Source organism: Podarcis liolepis (assembly GCF_965112155.1).
Source record: "Podarcis liolepis genome assembly, chromosome: 10".
NCBI lineage: Eukaryota > Metazoa > Chordata > Lepidosauria > Squamata > Lacertidae > Podarcis > Podarcis liolepis.
In genome coordinates, this window is record NC_139562.1 from 25,631,785 (window position 1) to 25,652,935 (window position 21,151).

Here is a 21,151-nt window from a genome sequence, read left to right on the forward strand (position 1 = left end):
CGCCTCCTCGCTGTGGAAAACTAAGTACGACGCCTCGGTGCGGCTTCAGGGGGACGCGCGCTCCGGCTTCCCGCTCCGGCTCTTTCGGGCCTTTGTTTGGCCCCCGAGGCAGAGGGAGGGAGCGCATGCGCAGAGCTCCCCTTGCACTCACCTGATACACTCTTCCCCGTTTCAGGGACAAGGCTGGCGGGTCCCAGCGTAGTGATGGGATGGGGAACCTGTGGACCCCCAGGTGCTGCTTTTTTTTTTAAAGACTCCAACTCCCATCTTCCCTGCCCGTTTGCCATGCAGGGTGGGCTGATGGGAGTTGGAGTCCAATAGCCTTTGGATGGTCACATGGTCCATATCCCTTGTGTATCTGTGCATCAGATGAACTGGAGTTTCCCCATTCAATATAACTGTAATAGTGACGAGTAGGACTTAGACTTCCTTAATCTTCTTTAAGCTATCTTGGAGAACATGTTGGTGGGAGAGGGGGCATTGTCCTTGCTGCTAGGTAAAGGTAAAGGGACCGCTGACCATTAGGTCCAATCGTGGCAGACTCTGGGGTTGCGATGCTCACAGGTACAGCGTACAGCTTCCAGGTCATGTGACCAGCATGACTAAGCCACTTCTCGTGAACCAGAGCAGCGGACGGAAATGCCATTTACCTTCCCGCCGGAGCAGTACCTATTTATCTACTTGCACTTTTGACGTGCTTTCGAACTGCTAGGTTGGCAGGAGCAGGGACCGAGCAACGGGAGCTCACACCATCGTGGGGATTCGAACCGCCGACCTTCTGATCAGCAAGTCCTAGGCTCTGTGGTTTAACCCACAGCGCCCACCACATCTAATTACCTGTTAATCCGAATGGCATATGGCACTTCCACCCGCTCTTCTCACATGAGCTCAGCGCGCGCAGCCTTCAGCATGAAGGCAACTCTCCTCAAGCCGCGGGAGCCCAGCGCTGGGCTCCCGCACCTTGAGGAGAGCTGCGCGAAGCCTGGAGAGCGAGAGGGGTCGGTGCGCACCGACACCTCTCGCTCTCCAGGCTTCAGCGAAAGCCTGCATTCGCCCCATAGGACGCACACACATTTCCCCTTCATTTTTGGAGGGGGAAAAGTGCGTCCTGTGGGGCGAAAAATACGGTATATACCTGTTTAGCTTCTTGAAAATTGATTCCCTATCTTTTAAAAGTTGTTTTATGCTATACTTTTGTTTTCAGGAAAAATGGAGATTACTTCCAGCGTTTCTGAAGGTTAGTATATTTGTGCAGTTGCCATTGATGGCATTTACAGGTTTTAATAAATTGAAGTAAATTGAAAATGAACCTGAAATAATATCATTGTTTTCATTAATGATAAGTACTGCAAGCACTGTATATAACTGGTGTACATTTTCAGTCATGTAAGTGCCCTTCTTTTAGGAAGCATAAATTCATTCGAGTTGGTTGGAAAATTGGTTTTCATGAGTGATGTTTAAGATTTGGATGGTAAATTTTATTTTGAGTGCTAATTAAATTATGTCTCTTTATGCATTTGGATGTTTTGTTCTGGGCTTTTTTCTTTTTCTTTCTTTTTAATACCCCAGGTAATGTTCCTTTGTGATTATTTTAGGTGAAAGGTCTTGTAAAGCAACACATAGATTCATTCAATTATTTCATCAATGTAGAGGTAAGCTTTCTTTTTTTAAAAAGCAACATCAGAAAGATCAGCACGTGTAATAAATTGCATGCCCTTCAGCAATGTGTAGACTTAGACTTCTTTTATTTCCAGATTAAGAAAATAATGAAAGCCAATGAGAAAATTACAAGTGATGCTGACCCAATGTGGTACTTAAAGTAAGTTTGACTTTGATTTTGGTGGTGGTGACAGAGAATGTGGGTGGACAGCTGACATGAGCTTTGTGCTTGAATATCCTAATGTACTTTCTGTGTAGCCCGTAGTCCTTTGGTTAATCCATTTTAATTTAATAAAGCCCTTGAGGCAGTGGAAATCCTGTGTGAAGCAGCATAAATGTACAAAATGGTCTGTGGTGTCAGTGATCCATCGGAATAGGATTCAATTGCAATATGGTCCATTATGTCCTTTTCTGAAGTTTGATTTAGGTTACATTTAGCTTTAGGCTTCATTCCTACTTACAGGTAGGCTTCCCATTCTACTTCATGGACATGCACGCACCCCATCTTAAATGATACTCTTGCCTTACTGTTAACAGATGCAGGGAACCCTTGGCCCTCCAGATGTTGCCGAACTGTAGCTCCCGTCATCCCAGGCCATTGGCCCTACTTCCTGAGACTGATGAGAGTTGCAGTTCAGGGATATTTGGAGGGCCGTTAATCCCTCACATCTGCTGTTAAGAGGGTTCCCCCCCCCCCTTTTGGTTCTATACAAAGAAAGCTGTCAGCCCAGGAATCTTCCCATTCTTTGAGCAGAATCTGGTGAGCACTTGTATAGCTGAGGGGAAACTATCCCTTTATTTGCTCCCATTAAGATTATGGTTCTTCTTATATATTTCTCATTGGTTTTTAGTAAACCAAAGGTTTAACAAAATGGAATGTGAGTTGCATATTTGGGCAACTGGGTTCTATCCCATTTTTAAGTTGGGTTTTTCATTGCAGATATCTCAATATATATGTTGGTACTCCAGATGTTGAAGAAAGCTTTAATGTAACAAGACCTGTTTCTCCTCATGAGGTATTTGCATCTACTCAGCCTTTTTGTACCTTTGTGTGAACCAGCTAATTGAGTTTCTTGTTGTAATTGATGACTATGAAAGAACTAAAAAATTCCTTCCAGTAGCACCTTAAAGACCAACTAAGTTAGTTCTTGGTATGAGCTTTCGTGTGCATGCACACTTCTTCAGATACACTGAAACAGAAGTTGCCAGATCCTTCTATATAGTGAGAAGGTGGGGAGGGGTGTTACTCAGAAGGGTGGTGGGAATGGGTAATTGGCAGATAGCTGAGATGAGCCTGTTGACGACTCTTAACGACTGCAATAGGTCTTACAGGAAAAGGCAAGGGGTGAGAAGGTGAAAAATGGCTTTGTCATGTATAATGAGATAAGAATCCAATGTTTTTGTTCAGACCAGGTCTCTCCATGGTTTTAAGTTTGGTAATGAGTTGCAATTCAGCAGCTTCTCTTTCCAGTCTATTTCTGAAATTCCTTTGTAGTAAAACAGCTACTTTGAGATCTTGTATAGAATGTCCTGGGAGATTGAAGTGTTCTCCTACTGGTTTCTCTGTCTTGTGATTCTTGATGTCAGATTTGTGTCCGTTTATTCTTTGGCGTAAGGTTTGGCCCGTTTGTCCAATATAGAGAGCTGAAGGACACTGTTGGCATTTGATGGCATACACAATGTTAGACGATGAGCAATTAAACAGTCCCGAGATGGTATGTGTGATGTTGTTGGGGCCAGTAATGGTGTTGTCCAGGTGTATGTGGCAGCAAAGTTGGCATCTGGGTTTATTGCAGGCTCTGGTGCCAGTGTCCGTGTTAAGTCTGGTTGTAGTATTATTGTGGGTTAGGAGTTGTTTAAGATTGGGTGGCTGTCTGTAGGCAATGAAAGGTCTTCCTCCCAGAGCTTGAGAAAGAGAACTGTCATTGTCCAGAAGAGGTTGTAGATCTCTGATGATGCGTTGTACTGTTTTAACTTGGGAGCTGTATGTGATGACTAGAGGTGTTCTGTTATTTTCTTTTTTGGGTCTGTCTTGCAGCAAGTTCTCTCTGGGTATCAGTCTGGCTCTGTTGATCTGTTGTCTAACTTCATCTGCTGGGTATTTTAGTTCTAAAAAGGTTTGCTGTAGATCTCTTAGGTGAGAGTCTCTGTCTGTAGAATTGGAACAGATACAGCTGTAACGTAGTGCCTGGCTATATACAATGGACTGTTTGGTATGTTTGGGATGGTAGCTAGAGGCACGTAGATATGTTTGTCGGTCAGTTGGTTTATGGTATAAGGTGGAGTCTATGCGCCTATCCTGTATTTTTATAGTAGTGTCCAAAAAATGTATTTCTTGTATAGATTGATTCATTGTTAGGTTGATTGTGGGGTGAAAATCATTAAATTTCTGGTGGAAGGTGTCCAGGGTCTGTTGACCATGTGTCCAGATGATAAAAATATCATCAATGTATCGCAGGTACAAGAGAGGTTTGAGTGGGTAGGAGTTTAGGAAACGTTGTTCTAAATCTGTCATGAAGATGTTGGCATACTGTGGGGCCATGCGGGTGCCCATTGCTGTGCCGCTGATCTGAAGGAATAGGTCATCACCGAATTTGAAGTTGTTGTGGGTAAGGACAAATTGGCAGAGTTTGGTGGCAAGGTCCGCTGTGGTTTTATCTGAAATGGTGTTCCTTATAGCTTGTAAACCATCGTTGTGTGGGATGTTGGTATACAGAGATTCCACATCCATAGTAGCTAGTATAGTATTGTTGGGAAGATTATTTAAAGATTGTATTTTCCTCAGAAAATCTGTGGTGTCACGTACATAGCTGGGAGCACTGATGGCATATGGTTTCAGAACAGAGTCCATATAACCGGAGACACCCACTGTAATAGTGTACTACAACCAGTAGTACAGTGCTACAACCAGACTTAACACAGACACTGGCACCAGAACCTGCAATAAACCCAGATGCCAACTTTGCTGCCACATACACCCGGACAACACCATTACTGGCCCCAACAACATCACACATACCATCTCGGGACTGTTTAATTGCTCATCGTCTAACATTGTGTATGCCATCAAATGCCAACAGTGTCCTTCAGCTCTCTATATTGGACAAACGGGCCAAACCTTACGCCAAAGAATAAACGGACACAAATCTGACATCAAGAATCACAAGACAGAGAAACCAGTAGGAGAACACTTCAATCTCCCAGGACATTCTATACAAGATCTCAAAGTAGCTGTTTTACTACAAAGGAATTTCAGAAATAGACTGGAAAGAGAAGCTGCTGAATTGCAACTCATTACCAAACTTAAAACCATGGAGAGACCTGGTCTGAACAAAAACATTGGATTCTTATCTCACTATACATGACAAAGCCATTTTTCACCTTCTCACCCCTTGCCTTTTCCTGTAAGACCTATTGCAGTCGTTAAGAGTCGTCAACAGGCTCATCTCAGCTATCTGCCAATTACCCATTCCCACCACCTTCCTGAGTAATACCCCTCCCCACCTTCTCACTATATAGAAGGATCTGGCAACTTCTGTTTCAGTGTATCTGAAGAAGTGTGCATGCACACGAAAGCTCATACCAAGAACTAACTTAGTTGGTCTTTAAGGTGCTACTGGAAGGAATTTTTTTGTTTTGACTATGGCAGACCAACACGGCTACCTATCTGTATATGAAAGACCTGTGACTGATTTTTGGTCATGTTGTTTAGTCGTTTAGTCGTGTCCGACTCTCCATGACCCCATGGACCAGAGCATGCCAGGCACTTCTTGGTCATATTATGTTCCAAAGAGTATGCTACTGTTGCATGGTGCATTTTTCCAGTTACAGATAGGTAGCCGTGTTGGTCTGCCATAGTCAAAACAAAAAAATTCCTTCCAGTAGCACCTTAAAGACCATTTTTGTTACTCATATTTTGTCTTCAGTTGTTAATTGTATATTGATGTCTGATGCACCTGCAAGATTAGGTTAGACTTTTCACTGCTGAAAATAGTCAGATCTTTGGAGAAAGAAGCTACCATGTCTCATCTGAGGGAGGACTTGCATGTGCTGTGTGTGTTGCAATATATAGACTTGCTTCTTTGCAGTAACTTAAGAAAAAAAATCTAGCAAATAAATTTTAGTCTCTGGTATTTTTAATGATTAAGGATTGGAAAAAGAACAAATATGAGGACTGCAAAGGAGTGTTGTGTTCCACCTGAAAAATATTTAACCGTGTGGCTCTTCTCTTTAAGTGTCGCTTGAGAGATATGACGTATTCTGCCCCAATTACAGTAGACATTGAGTACACCCGAGGTAGCCAGAGGATTATTCGCAATGCATTACCTGTTGGCAGGTAAGATACCAATATAAAGATAAATACTATTTTTGTGTGTTGGTTACGTTCTGTGTTAATTGCTTTGATAAAATGTGAGAGACTTGTTTTGCTTTTAATCAAAGAGGACAATCCAGTCTGTACTCTGAGCCTGCAAGGTAATTTTTACTTTGGTGTTCTTGCAGGATGCCAGTAATGTTGCGCAGTTCCAATTGTGTTCTTACTGGAAAAACTCCAGCAGAATTTGCCAAGCTTAACGAATGCCCTTTAGATCCAGGTAACAACATTTTTTAATAGTGTTTGTTCCTTTTGAATGAGTTGCGATCCCTTTTACTATGTTACTCAATGGAGCCTTCTAACACGTGAGCCGCTACAGATTATGGAATGAGAGATTTTCAGACTGTAGAGGGGTCTTTGTGAAGCTTCTGCTTTGATTAGAGCAGTTTACTAAGGTTCCCACCCAGGGACAGGGAAGTACCATTGATAGCTGCAAGCCTTGTGATCTACTTGCTGTACAGATTTCCCAAGTATTCCTGGAATCTTTGAAGACTTTGTCTATGCCGCTTCTGGTTTCAGGGGGCCATGATAGCACAATGGAGAATTTCACTAGATAGCCATCTTAAGTTCATACTGAGGGAAGTAGGTCCATGCATTAAGGTTCCTTCTTCGGTTTACTGAAGGCATTGCATAGCAGTCTCTGCAATTACAAGTGGAATCAGAGATTTCCTCACTAAATACTGCAGGCCAGTGTAGTTGACAAAGCAAAAATGTACATTTCAGAGGTTTGCAAAGTCCATTAATGTTTAAAACTAATGTCAGTCGTGATTTTCCATTCTCCATTGGACAGGTGGCTACTTCATTGTCAAAGGTGTAGAGAAGGTAATTCTTATTCAAGAGCAGTTATCGAAAAACAGAATAATTGTGGAAGCTGACAGAAAAGGAACGGTTGGCGCATCAGTTACCAGGTAAAAGAACTCTTTAGTAACTGCAGGCCGGTTTCCTATGATACCGTGGCTGGGATAAAAATAATTACTTTAGGCACAGCCAAGAGTCTGGGAAGGCCTAGTATGATGAGGGTGCTATTTATGCCCTACTTTTCCTCCAAGGTGTCATACACAGCTTTCTCCCTTCTTCATTTATCCTCACAGTCCTCACAACAACTACGTGAGGAAAGTCAGGCTGAGAGAGCATGATTGGCCCAAGGTCACTCAGTGGCTGAGTGGGGATTGGAGCCTATACCTCCCTGGTCTTAGCCCAACACATTAACCACTGCACCACACAGATTCCCCACTTTTTTTCTTTGAGAAAAGTGGCATCCTGCTCAGTGCCATATAACAAACTGCTTTTGAAGATTACTTAACTGAAAAGCGGCTTTCTATAATTCATTGGGGTTGGTGGGGTGAGTTTGAGAAACATGAGTTCAAAGTTCCTCTGAGTGTACAGAACTAGTTGTACGCTCATACAAAGACCATAGAAAGAGCCTTGTGCTTGAATATGTATTTCATGCACATTTGGTAACCATTTGTTAAACGTAATTCCAAATGTTTGCAACTTGGTCCTTAAAAATAACAGAGCAGAAGCTCAACCGGAGCTTTGTGGGAGGGGGGGAACCATTTTGGTTAGTCTAAAATAAGTGGATCAGTAGAAAATGCAAAGTTTGCTGTATTTTAAGTGCTCTGAAAAATGCAACATGCCTGTGTTCTGAAAACAACAGCAGTTAGACAAAATGATTTATTTAGTCCCTGCAAGCCAAGAATTAAATATGGTACAAAAGACAGAATAGATAACCTCTTACAGTAGGGGTGGAGAACAGATGGCCCTCCAGATGTTATTGGGCTCCAGCCCCCTTCAGCCCCAGCCAGCATGGCCAGCAGCATCTGGAGGATGTCAGGTTCCCCTTCCCTGGCTTGCAGGTTTGCCATCCAAGAAGACATGAATTGGAAAGAGGTTGGCACAGTAATAAGATCCCAGGTTTTATGCACAAAAAAACTTTAGCAATCCTGTGTTCTGATGTACAAGATACTGGTTTTTAAAAGCCGTAATAAGTTTTCCCCCACACTGTCAGGGTTTGTAGAATTAATGAGGTCTTTCCTTTTCTTTTTACAAATGTGCAGTTCTACTCATGAGAAGAAGAGCAGAACTAATATAACTGTGAAGCAAGGAAGATTTTACCTTAAGCATAACACTCTGTCGGAAGATATTCCCATTGCAATAATCTTCAAGGTAATTTTTTTAAAGGAACATTCTCCATTATCAGTGCTTGGAGTACAATCCTGTACATGTCACTGAGTTCAGTGGGGCTTTCTCACAGGTAAGCCTGTATAAGATTACAGCTTTAGAACAGTTTATAGAAGAACTTCAAATACTTAGTATAAAGAGGGAAATAATAGAATCGTAGAATTTTAGAGTTGGAAGCAGCCACAAGGGTCATTTAGTCTAGCCCCTGCAATGCATAATTTTTTTTGCCCAACATGGACCTCAAACCCATAACCCTGAGGTTAAGAGTCTCAATATTTATTTTATTTTTGTTCTTTGTCTATGTGCAAGTTTCTTTTAGCTGTTTGCTCTACACCGTAGGAAACTTTTATTTGCTAGTCTTGAAGTGTTGGGTTATACCTTGACATAATGACATCTTTGGCACAATTGCCATTACATTTGCCTGGGTTTTTTTAAGCTAATAAAAATGGAAAAGGAGGAAAAGGCAGGGGTAAGGGAGATTGGGGGGGGGGAATAAAAGTGAGCTGCAGGCAGGGATGTTTGAGGATTTCAATCTGTGGATTGGAACCTAATTTTATCGGTGCTTTTGCACTTCCTGAAATTTCCTATATTTTTCTTGGTTCAAAAATAGTATCAAGATGCCTTGAGAGAATGCGTACCTTGAAAGAATGCAATTTTTCATGTGGATTTTTTTTTATTTTTAAGATTTGATTGGAATCTTTCCCAGTGAGAGCAACAGCTATTGGCCAGAATGTTGGCTTGGTCATATTGGTTCTATATTTAGTTCATTTCCTGTTTTATATAATGTATTCAGCTGCTAGAACAGGACTTTAGGGATTATGCCAAACAATACCCTAAAAAGATCGCAGAGCACTGCCAGAAGAGGGCAGCACTTGCTTGTAACTTAACTGTGTAAATAACACTGTGCGGATGTAACAGGGTGGGATTTGTGGATGGGGTTGCTACCTTATCTATTTTAAGGTAGAACATCTATAATGGTTTAGGGTCTGCTGCACGGGAGGCTAATTTGTGTCGCTCCCAATCACATTATACTTTAAAATAATTCCTCCCATTTATAAAAAATAATAATGATTAGGAATGTACTGCATAGGGAAGTAATGTCTAACCCTTCCTCCTATTGCAACTGTAACCACACATCTGGTGGTAGAAGTAGAATTATAAAAATGTTTCCATTGGCACCAAGTTGTGACTGCAAAAAAATTCTGCAAAAAGCAGGGCTGGCATTTGGTGCTGGATTTAAATCCAGTGCTGACAGCAAGCCCCACTCTTGACAGGGAATGGCTCTGATCAGGTGCTCTTCACAGGAGCCAATCCTGCGGAGCTCTTCTTGCAGGCATTGGCAGAATTTAAAGGACACAAAATGTTCCCCATGCCTGCTTTAGAATGTCTGTAAACCATGAGGCTTGTGGAAGTAACACCCCCCACAGTGTGATTTTATTTCTGCAACAACTATAGTTGACCACTGTGGGAGGAGTTAAGAATAAACATTTTATTATTTTCTTGTACTTTCTTTTTGTTTGATATGGTGAGCATCAGCTGGAGCCCTGAGTAAAAATCTAGGGCCAGTTGCCACCGTTTTACACAGACTTCATGTGCACTTCTCCAAGACTTACCAGTAACTAATGGAATAATCTCCAAAGCCTACGTGAGGCCGTTTCTCCCCTTACTTTAGAAAAAACCATGAGTGCCTTCTTGAGGATTCTGTAAGCAGGAATATATTATATCAGTGGCAATTAAAGTTTAATTTAAATTCTTTGGGGGATTTGTTCAATTGAGTTCACTTGGAAATGAATAAGTTTGTATCTAGTACAATTTGACTGATTAGTTGGGCTGCTGATTGGGTATACTGGGGAAATAAATGAATTAATGTTTATTTATAAATAAATTATCTTGTACAGCTTTTGAATGAATGAATTGATCAGTGGGCATACCAGGGAAATAAATAAATTTCTGTTTGTGAATAAATACATTTATATTTAATCTCTTTTGGAGATAACTACATGGGTTGTTGATTGGTGGGTACATTGGGGTAATAAGCCAGCACTCACGGGCAGCAAATGCTACTCAGAACAACAGACGGCCCCCAAAATTACTTCCCCAAAATGACCTAAGCCATTCTTATGGATGATGGAAGCCATCCAGAGTGGCTGTGGTAACCCAGTCAGATGGGTGGGGTATAAATAATAAAATCATCATCATTATTAGAAAAAAGCTGGCACCCCCTAAAAGAACAAGGCAACTCCCATCCACATAATTTATTCCAGTAAACCCCAGAAGTAATCCCCAATAATGCCAGGTGGCACTGTGGGTTAAACCACAGAGCCTAGGACTTGCCAATCAAAAGGTTGGCGGTTCGAATCCCTGTGACGGGGTGAGCTCCCGTTGCTCAGTCCCTGCTCCTGCCAACCTAGCAGTTCAAAAGCATGTCAAAGTGCAAGTAGATAAATAGGTACCACTCCAGCAGGAAGGTAAACGGCGTTTCCATGCGCTGCTCTGGTTTGCCAGAAGCAGCTTAGTCATGCTGGCCACATGACCCAGAAGCTGTACTCCGGCTCCCTCGGCCAATAAAGCGAGATGAGCGCCGCAACCCCAGAGTCGGTCACGACTAGACCTAATGGTCAGGGGTCCCTTTACCTTTTTAAGGAACCTGAATGCAATCAGTAATTAGGAGGCAGTGGTTCTGGAGATGCTGTTGTGAAGAGGGCAGCAGAGGAAGTCAGTCACACACTGGCCAGAGGAGAGTTACTCACAACCCCCTTGAGATAACTCCACAGCCTTCCAGGGGTCTGCAGCCCACTGACCTATGTCTAATACTGTTAGAAAGCTGTTATACTGGTGCATGTCTTCCAGTGTGGTGCTCAGCACATGCACTCCCACCCCATGAGTGGGGTTAATCTCATAGCCTATGTCATTCTCCCATTGTTTTTTGATTGCGTCTAGGGGGTTTGTGGGATTTTGGAGTAGTATTTTGTATATTGCAGATACCGTCCCTTTACTGTTTCCCTTTGTTGTTAGGAGGAGGTTTTCAAAGGTTGTCAGGGGCCTAGTTGCTGCTAATTTTACTGTTGGGTTGTTTAAGAGGGCATGTAGTTGGTGTTGTGTTAACCAGGGCATTTGGGTGTCTTCTAGTTTGTCTTGTATTTCTTGTGTTGACAAAGGTTTGTTATTTTTATAAAAGTCTATTAGGCGATATAAGCCTTTGGTTCGCCAGGTTTTTATCTGGAGGTTTTGTGCTGCATGGTGGAATAATGGGTGGTACGCCAGGGGGATTAGTGGGGATGGGGTTGGGGATAGTTTGCCTATTTGTGTTTTCCATGCTTTGAGCACGGTCTGTGTGTACCTAGTGAGTGTTGTGGGAATTTTCTTTAGTTTGTTTGGGAGGAGTGGGTATGTTGTGGTGCAGGTATTTTCAATTGTGTCCCTCTCTAGGTGTACCCATTGTTTTGTCTCATCTTCGAGTATATATGGGATTATATGGCGTATTTGGTTGGCAATGCAATATGCTTCTATGTAGGGGATTCCCCATCCTCCTTCTGAGGTGGGGAGGTGCAGGTATTTGGGGCTTATTCTTGGTTTTTTATGTGAGAAGATAAAAGAGTGTAGTTTTCTCTGCTAACTGTGGAGTTGGGTTGAGGGGATCCAGATTGGGAGGGTTTGGAATAGGTAGGCTAGTTTTGGGAGTGTGATCATTTTGATCATGGCTATTTTGTCTGAGAGAGTGAAATTCATGTTCTTCCATCTCTTTAGGTCTTTGTTAATTTGTCGCCACAGGGGCTTGTAGTTGTGGAGGTGCAATTTATTGAGATTTCTGGTTATTTGTACCCCTAGGTATCTGAACTTGGTGTGGCAAAGTTTTATTTTGGTGACCTTCGTGAGTTCTTTTTGGGTGTGAGGAGGGGTGTTGAAGCACATAGCTTCTGACTTTGTAAAATTTACCTGTAGGCCCGACACCATTGCAAATGTGTTGAGTTCTCTGATTAGGGAGGTTGCTGTGCTTATGGGGTCTGGTGTTGTGACCATTAGGTCATCTGCAAAGAGCCCTAATTTATAGGTTCTGCCTTTTATTTCCACTCCCTTGATGTCTGTGGCTGCTCGGATGCGGATTGCTAAGGGTTCCAGAGCCAGGATAAATAAGAAGGGAGACAGTGGGCATCCTTGTTTCGTGCCTCTTTGGATAGCTATAGTATTAGAATCCATATTGTTAGTTCTGCATTTTGCTGAGGCTTGGGAGTATATTTGTTTGAGGATTTGTAGGAAGTTGGGGCCAAATTTCATGTTAGTTAGTACTGCTAATATGTATTTCCACTCTAAGCAATCAAAGGCTTTGAGGATGTCTAGGGACATAATTGTCAATGGAAGTTTAGTTGCCTTGCTATGTTCTATCAGGTTCAGTAGTTTCCTGATGGGGTCTGTTATATTGCGGCCAGGGACAAAGCCAGTCTGGTCTGGGGCTATTAACTTGAGTAGGAAGATTTTTAGGCGGTTGGCCAAAATTGATGTGAGTATCTTGTAGTCTTGTAGTTTATTAATGAGATTGAGCGGTATGATTCTACTTTGAGGCTGTCTTTTAGTGATTTTGGGGAACTCCTGCAAGGCTCCCCACGCTGCGGATGTCTGCCCGGCACGGGGGGCGCTCTGCTTCAGGGCGCCCCTCGCGCTGGGCAGCAGGCTGCTATCCGCAGCGTGGGGAGCCTTGCGGGGAACTCCTGCAAGGCTCCCCACGCTGCGGGTGTCTGCCGAGAGCGGGGGGCGCTCTGCTTCAGGGCGCCCCTCGCGCTGGGCGGCAGGCTGCTATCCGCAGCCTAGACATCCCTGCGGGACCTCCCACAGGGCTGCCTAGGCTGCGGATGTGTTTCTGAAGCCTGGAGAGCGAGAGGGGTCGGTGCGCACCGACCCCTCTCGCTCTCCAAGGTTCAGCAAAAGCCTGCATTCGCTCCATAGGACGCACCCAGATTTCCCCTTCATTTTTGGAGGGGAAAAAGTGCGTCCTATAGGGCGAAAAATACGGTAGCTATTTCAGCAAATCCTTTCCATCTTACTCAATTTTTGTTCTATAATTTACCTTAACCCAATCTAACCTTAAGTTTTACACTTTGACCCATTAACAATCCATTTTTACTTAATTCTTTATAACATTTCTGCTAAAACCATGTAACTTCATTCCAGCATCCTTCTAACATTCATTAATTTTGCTATATTTTTGTAAATATACTTTCAATTTTTTCCAATCTTCTTCCACTGACTCTTCTCCCTGGTCTCGGATTCTGCCAGTCATTTCCGCCAGTTCCATGTAGTCCATCAGCTTCATCTGCCATTCTTCCCTGGTGGGTAGATCTTGTGTCTTCCAGCCTGCTCGTGTCTGTTATCTGGGGGAAGGAGTTGCAAGGGAGAGGGCAAAGCCATAGGCATTACTATTTAAAGTCCTTCGTTGACATGCTTGGCTTGAGCATTAGGGACAACTTCTTCTACCCTCAACTACTTGCTGCACGGCCAGGGGTGTTGTAGGTGGAGTTGTTAGCAGCAGTAAAATCAGCTGTTTAGAGCACCACCACTGTCACTTAGCTGTGTGGGGTCTGGAACATCTTCAGGGCACTGGGAGTATGTATTTCAGAGCACTGCCATGTGCTGCCTTCTGTAATGTGTAATTTCCTAAACAACATTTTGTAGGGGCCAATGGCTGCAGCAAATGCTTTCTAAAAGGAATAGGCCCAGTGATCACATTTAATTTAATTAGGTAGGAATTTAATGCAATTTAAAGAGAATGTGAGTTGGAGGTGCATTGTCTGTTTACAGTGAGCCCAAGAGTACACTGTGTGTTCGCTGGTGTATCTTTGTTATGCCTAGTTTAAAGATAAATATTAATGCAAGGCATAGCTTTTCACCCTTCCAACTTCTGAGAAGCATATTGTAGCTCTGCCAAAAAGAGGTGTTATTGACTTTATTCCCTGTTTCTTGATATGGCAGAACTCCAGACAAATATGTGAAAGGAGAAGCTTTAGCATTATCTAGAACGTACAAAGGCCTGCACTGCTGGCTGCTGCCTTGAAACACTTTATTCACAGAGAGATTGGGGAGATTTTCCTTTCTAAACCTGTTAAACATTTTCTTAATGTATTAAGCCTCTTTTACAATATCAGCTATAACCTGGTGCTTAAGGATCTGTGGGGAAAAAACAAGATAAAACGGCTTTCAAGACGGCTTTCTGTGTGAAATCCTTTTTCTTTGCCTTCCCTTTCCCTCTCCCCAACCCATGAGAGGCAACTTGTGAGGCAATTTACCAGTGCCTTCGATTGAGTGCACCTTCCTGGGGACGGAGCAGAGCTGCCTCCAGGTTTGGGGGTTCCTGGACAAAAGTGCCCTTTAGTGGGTCCCCTCCTGTGCCAGTTATCTCTGACAGGATTTTGTGACCTTGGCAAAAATTCTTTGGGCAGGCAGACATGTAGCCACTATTATGCCTTGCCGCCATTATACAGTGGTACCTCAGGATACATACGCTTCAGGTTACAGACTCCGCTAACCCAGAAATAGTGCTTCAGGTTAAGAACTTTGCTTCAGGATGAGAACAGAAATCGGGCTCTGACGGCGCAGCGGCAGCAGGAGGCCCCATTAGCTAAAGTGGTGCTTCAGGTTAAGAACAGTTTCAGGTTAAGAACTGACCTGCGGAACAAATTAAGTACTTAACCCGAGGTACCACTGTAATGCAATGCAGGGGGTTTGGCCCTTGGGGCTCCTTCCAACTCCATGATTCTATAATTTCCTACACTGTGTCATTGACACTGTGGGAAATTAAAACAATGGTTCCAGGTACCCTCACATGGGGCCCAGTGGAGCAGCATTGACTCTCGGCTTGAGGGAGCAGACCTCAGCGCAGTTATGGTGGGACCTGCCATGGTGTTGGGACCCCAGCAGCTGCCTGAAGATGTCGTGTGCTGACATTGAGCTTGGTTGGGGAAATCTTACCAAAATGCATTTTGAGGCAATGGAAGAAATGTGGGGGAGGTTAATTCAGCACAGTACAGATTCAAGGCTGCCAATTGGCTGGCAGCATCCACATGATGTTCATGAGTTTCATGCACCTGCACAGGGCATGCTGAAGGAGTGTCTCCACCCCCATCGTTCTACCCGGACTCTGAGGTCCAGCGCAGAGGGCCTTCTGGCGGTTCCCTCACTGCGAGAAGCCAAGTTACAGGGAACCAGGCAGAGGGCCTTCTTGGTAGTGGCACCTGCCCTGTGAAATGCCCTCCCACCAGATGTCAAAGAGAAAAACAACTACCAGACTTTTAGAAGACATCTGAAGGCAGCCCTGTTTAGGGAAGCTTTTAATGTTTGATGTATTACTGTATTTTGTTGGGAGCCGCCCAGAGTGGCTGGGGAAGCCCAGCCAGATGGGCAGGGTATAAATAATTATTATTATTAGTAGTAGTAGTAGTAGTAGTAGTAGTGGTAGTAGTAGTATTTATTTATTTATTATTAACACACACACCCCACTTTCTCTACTTCAGTAGCACCAACTCACCCCTCCTTCAGGCAGCAGTGTTCAGTGGCAAATGTTGGAAGCCTCCTGTGAACCACCTAACTGAGCAGCTACTGCTGAAAAAGGGAGCTAATCATCACCAGCTATGCACAAAATCGTTAGCAAGTTTGCATAACTTGAGAGAGAGGGTGTGTGTATAAAAAGATACCATTCATTCCTTTCCTGTAGCTCTTCAACAGGCTTCCTCTGTTGCATTTGTCCCATACAAATACTGCAGCAGAGCATTGCTTCTTATTAAACTATATGAGGTTTCTTCTGCAAATGAGCTGCCAATAGCATTACTCTGCTCCTTTCGTGTGTGTTTCCTGCTGCTGCTGCTGCTTTGGCTTATCAAGATTTCCATTTCATAGTTTGAGTATGTGCTGCTGCCAGTGCCAGATGGCCCTGTTTCTGAGAGAAGTCGCTTTGGGTTAGGAGTAATACTGACTACAATGGCAAAATTAGCATAAGCAAATGTCAGCAAGTTAGCACCAAGCCAACATTCTTTCTCTCCTTTTCTACCTTTTATTTTTCTTCCCTCTTCTAGGCTATGGGCGTTGAGAGTGACCAGGAGATTGTGCAGATGATTGGTACAGAGGAGCATGTGATGGCTGCATTTGGTCCCAGCTTGGAGGAGTGCCAAAAAGCTCAGATTTTCACACAGATGCAGGTGTGTGACATTTTGAGCATCCATCCATGAAGAAAATGGCTTCTTAGTTTTGCTTGTTGTGAGCTGATGGAACGGCTCAGAGAATGCACTGGCCACAGTCTTCTGACTGTCAAGCCCCTTTGCTTTCTGTAGATTGGATTTTCCAAGTAAGAAAGTCCATCTCTGAGAGCTGATCTGTGCATTACTCAGGCTGAGGTGGAAGAGTTTTGAGCATGGCTAAAAGTGGACATAGAATGAACAATACGGTGCAAAAGATGGGGAAATTGTTTTGGAGGACTGTGTAAGTAAGCAGCAAAATTAGCATGACCTCAAGAGATCATTTTATACATTTTGACTGTAGCTGTTCTTTCCTGTTTCAGTCCTTCTCAGAGTCCAGTTCTTTATTAACAAAATTCTACTTTGGCTTGCATGATTAGCAGAAATGTTGGGTATGCTTGAGCCTTTTCAGACAGGAGTTATTACAACAGTAGTCACTAGAGGACCACTGACCAGAACATGGGGTTTTTGTTCATGGAAGGTTAAAACCATACAGTGGTACCTCGGGTTACATACGCTTCAGGTTACATACACTTCAGGTTACAGACTCCGCTAACCCAGAAATAGTACCTCGAGTTAAGTACTTTGCTTCAGGATGAGAACAGAAATCGTGCTCCAGTGGCAGCAGGAGGCCCCATTAGCTAAAGTGGTGCTTCAGGTTAAGAACAGTTTCAGGTTAAGAACAGACCTCCGAAACAAATTAAATACTTAACCCGAGGTACCACTGTACTAGGAAATATAATTATTGTTAGTATTGTTAGTTGTGTACCTTTGGGCAGTATCCAAAGAGTAATTTCATTAGTGCAAGGACTTCTGGCTGTGCAACGGAACTTCCTCCTCACTCCTCTCCCTGCGTCCCTCCACATGCCCCCTAAACCAGATTGAGGGGTGACCCCAACCTTCTGGAGCAGATTTGGGGGGAGGTGCTGGGGAATTACTAGGAGCGAAGAGAGAGAGGAATATCCGTGGTGCAAACAGAAATCCTTGTGCTAACAGATCTTCTTCGATAGATACCAGTCCCAGATTGGCCTAGTCCATTTTCACTGGTCATCTTATTAAAGAAGCATCTTACGCTGCTGTCTTGTTTTACATTTTAAAAACTTAGGTTTTGGCATGCTGATTATTTTGTTAATACGCAGTCATCTGTTGTTAATATGCAATGTCATTCCCTGAAAGTGGAGACTTCCAAGAAGAGTGTTTAACTTGTACTATGCTAACTTGGATTTGGATTTCACTTTACAGGCTCTGAAGTATCTGGGAAATAAGGTCCGAAGGCAGAGAATGTGGGGAGGACCCAAAAAAACCAAGATGGAAGAAGCAAGAGAGCTGCTGGCAACAACCATTCTTGCCCATGTCCCTGTACGACTGTGAATCTTAGATTTTGGGGCAGGGCCCCGGGGTGTGTGGGCTGAAATAGGATTCTTACCATACAAGACCTGAGGGGGTTGAATGTCCTCTGGCAGAGCACCTTCACTAATCCATGGTGAACTTGTAAGGGTGACTGTATCTTCACCTGTTGTTCATCATCACAATCTTATTTAGGAAGGCACCTCAGGAAGAGCTGCTGCTTAGTTCTATCATTAGTTCTTTGTGTGTATTAGAGGAGAAGTCATATACTTCCTGCTCCTGATCTAATGCCTGTGTTGATTAGTATTCTGATTCAGTGTGGTGTAGTGGTTAAGAGCGGTAGTCTTGTAATCTGGGGAACCGGGTTCGCGTCTCCGCTCCTCCACATGCAGCTGCTGGGTGACCTTGGGCCAGTCACACTTCTTTGAAGTCTCTCAGCCCCACTCACCTCACAGAGTGTTTGTTTTGGGGGAGGAAGGGAAAGGAGATTGTTAGCCGCTTTGAGACTCCTTAAAGGGAGTGAAAGGCGGGATATCAAATCCAAACTCTTCTTCTTCATTATTTTTTGCATGCAGTAATAGGGTATGTGCAGCTCTGTATGTGATTCTCTGCACACTAACCTGTGATTACTGGTGTTGGGTTGAGGGAACACTATGTAAAATTCAGAAGCTGTGTGTGTGTGTGTGTGTGTCTGTGTCTGTGTGATCTAGTCATAAACTGACCTAGTGATCTTCTTAAGCAAGGTGCTGTTGCTTGACCTCTACTTTCTCTTCGAGAAATGAGAACTATTGTGAAGGCCTAATAGGGCTTTTGGAAGGATGAATGCAATGAGAAAATGTTGCCACACTGTTCTGAGTCTGGGGAATATTGCAGAACTGCGAAATGAGTTTAACCTAAGCTGCATTTTAGACAAACGACTAGCTGTTCCTTACTAGAAACTGTTTACTCCCCTTTTCTGTGTTCCAGGTAAAAGAGTTCAATTTCCGCTCAAAGTGCATTTATACAGCTGTGATGGTCCGCAGAGTGATTTTAGCTCAGGGGGACAACAAAGTGGATGACAGAGACTACTATGGAAACAAACGATTGGAGTTGGCAGGACAGGTATGTCCACCCTGAGGGTTTTTATACAACATGCAAACATTGATATGGAGTTGCCATTTTATTTGTTTGTTTGTTTGTTAAATTTCTTGGTTGCTTTACCTTGCCCAAGGCAACCCAAATGATGCCACAGATTAGGCTGCAGCACAACAGGTTCAGTGTGAAAAAATAATCGTGTGTGTTGTGGTCCCCAGATACTTCTGGTTCAGACACACTTTAAGCTTGTTGCAGTGAGTTCTGTTGATTAGTGATTCTGAAACGATAAAGGTTCATAAATACTGGCATATGCCTAATATGTTGAGAGTTGTGTAACGGTTTAAACTATTTAGTCTAGCTTCCTAAAAATACATCTGAAAGCAGACTTCCATCCCTTATGTGTGTGTTTTTCTATTGTTGACATTTGCTTGGCTGTATTTTGCAAATTGATAGAACACCTCACTTTAAGCCTATTGCTCAGTGTTTTCAGCTAGAGTTTCTTTCCAAATAGCCTATAACACACCACACACCCACACCCACCCCTGGTTGTGTTTCTGAGCTAAAAATCCTGTTGCTTAAAAATTTGAATGAAAAAGACTGTTCCTGTATGAGGAGGAAAAGCATAGCAGTCCACACAATGTGAAGACATAAAAGGCATTGTGTCTATAAAAATGTGTGAAAACAATAGCAGCTAATTTCACACCCCATGGGACAAGGGAGTACGAAATGTGCTTTAGCTTTAGATAACAGTTGTTTCCGCTAGCCAAGCTGGTTTACAGAGCTTTCTCTTAGTCTTTCTGCCCACTAGAGGCTTGGCAGGCCAGGTGCCAGCAGAGGTGTTAGCGAAACCTACCGATTCCAAGCTTAATCTTTTCACCTACCTTATTCTCTTTCCTTAATGTGTTCATTATTTGCCGAGCATTTCCCTCGTCTTTGTCCTCAGGGTTTGTTTGGCATTTTTTCCCCTTTCTTTCTTTCTAATTCAGCTTGCTTTGTATGGGCGAGATATGGAACAGCACCAAAATCCGGCACCCTGGAAAGGAAGGGATTTTTACCCTGTGACAAAAGAAAACCGCCTTGACTTCAGAGATTGACTAATCCCAGCTGTTCTGATAATATAATTAAGGCTGCCTAATGTCTTTAATTTTGCAACCAGTTTGTGTGAAAAGGAGAATTTGGCACTCTAAAGCCTTAAACACTAAATGGCAATCTCAAGGCGCCTAATTAGAATTCTCTGACATTAAGCTAATTGGTGAAACTGTATTTCAGCAGCTTAACTACTTTATTAATTTTTTTCCTCAGGATTTTCAATGGAAATCAATTGATGAGCTGTCAGTTCCTCTCCCTTATGTTTCGCCGCCACCACCCCTCAAATTTAATTTGCTCTTCAATGCTCCTGTCTGAAAGACCCTGGGTTCACTACAAAAATTAAATGAATATTATCACTGGCATTCCATCCCGTTCTCTCCTTAATCACTTACTCTTGACCTAAAAACGGGCTATTGTGAAACTTTGCTATGTTCTTAGAGAAAGCCTGTGGATGTACTGGAATTAGCCAAGGAATGCTTTAGACTAAAAAATGTCAAGAAGTTAGTGTATCCCCCTAACCTAACTTTATTATTTTGAACAGGAGGGGCCGGGAAATGGTGTTCAGTGGTGACTTCTTCTGAAGTCAGCGTTGAAATTTTTAGTTACGTATATACTAGTTATTTAATAATCTTTTATGCCATCAATGAAACAGCCCTTTTCCTAGTACAGTGGTACCGCGGGTTACATAAGCTTCAGGTTACATACGCTTCAGGTTACAGACTCCGTTAACCCAGAAATAGTACCTCAGGTTGAGAACTTTGCCTCATGATGAGAACCGAAATCGTGCTCTGGCAGCAGGAGGCCCCATTAGCTAAAGTGATGCTTCAGGTTAAGAACAGTTTCAGGTTAAGAACGGACCTCCGGAACGAATTAAGTACTTAACCCGAGGTACCACTGTACATGTTTAAAATATAGATAGAGAAAGATATGGGAAGGGCCATAACTCAGTGGTACTTTGCGCCGAAAGACCCCTATCTTGGTCAGTGTTGACAGTAGTGAGTTAGATGGATCATAAGGCAACTTCCGGTGGCTTACGTAGGCTCATCCAGGGAAGATTCATTCTGATAGCATTCACATGGGTACCCAAGCCCCAAAGTAACCAGAGATCTGCAAGTAATGTGTGAACGTCCAGGGCATGCCATATTGGCCTCTTCCCAAAGTGCACTTCAGAATCTGAGCATAAGAAGAGCCCTTCTGTATCAGACCAAAG

General features: G+C 43.2%; 1 protein-coding gene and 1 long non-coding RNA gene across 3 annotated transcripts in view; one reads left to right on the forward strand and one right to left on the reverse strand.

Annotated features, from left to right (window-relative positions):
* The window catches only part of LOC310687310, a 374,731-nt gene that overhangs the window by 218,255 nt on the left and 135,325 nt on the right, over positions 1 to 21,151 (reverse strand). The window lies entirely within an intron of this gene.
* The window catches only part of POLR3B (RNA polymerase III subunit B), an 81,789-nt gene that overhangs the window by 18,805 nt on the left and 41,833 nt on the right, over positions 1 to 21,151 (forward strand). For both annotated transcript variants that reach the window (XM_083462152.1, XM_083462151.1), the window contains 11 exons: positions 1,205 to 1,237; positions 1,596 to 1,652; positions 1,755 to 1,819; positions 2,600 to 2,675; positions 5,895 to 5,995; positions 6,160 to 6,251; positions 6,822 to 6,939; positions 8,089 to 8,197; positions 16,273 to 16,395; positions 17,674 to 17,790; positions 18,745 to 18,879. In XM_083462152.1, coding sequence (XP_083318278.1) covers positions 1,205 to 1,237; positions 1,596 to 1,652; positions 1,755 to 1,819; positions 2,600 to 2,675; positions 5,895 to 5,995; positions 6,160 to 6,251; positions 6,822 to 6,939; positions 8,089 to 8,197; positions 16,273 to 16,395; positions 17,674 to 17,790; positions 18,745 to 18,879 — 1,026 coding nt within the window. The remainder of the gene's footprint in view (positions 1 to 1,204; positions 1,238 to 1,595; positions 1,653 to 1,754; positions 1,820 to 2,599; positions 2,676 to 5,894; positions 5,996 to 6,159; positions 6,252 to 6,821; positions 6,940 to 8,088; positions 8,198 to 16,272; positions 16,396 to 17,673; positions 17,791 to 18,744; positions 18,880 to 21,151) is intronic.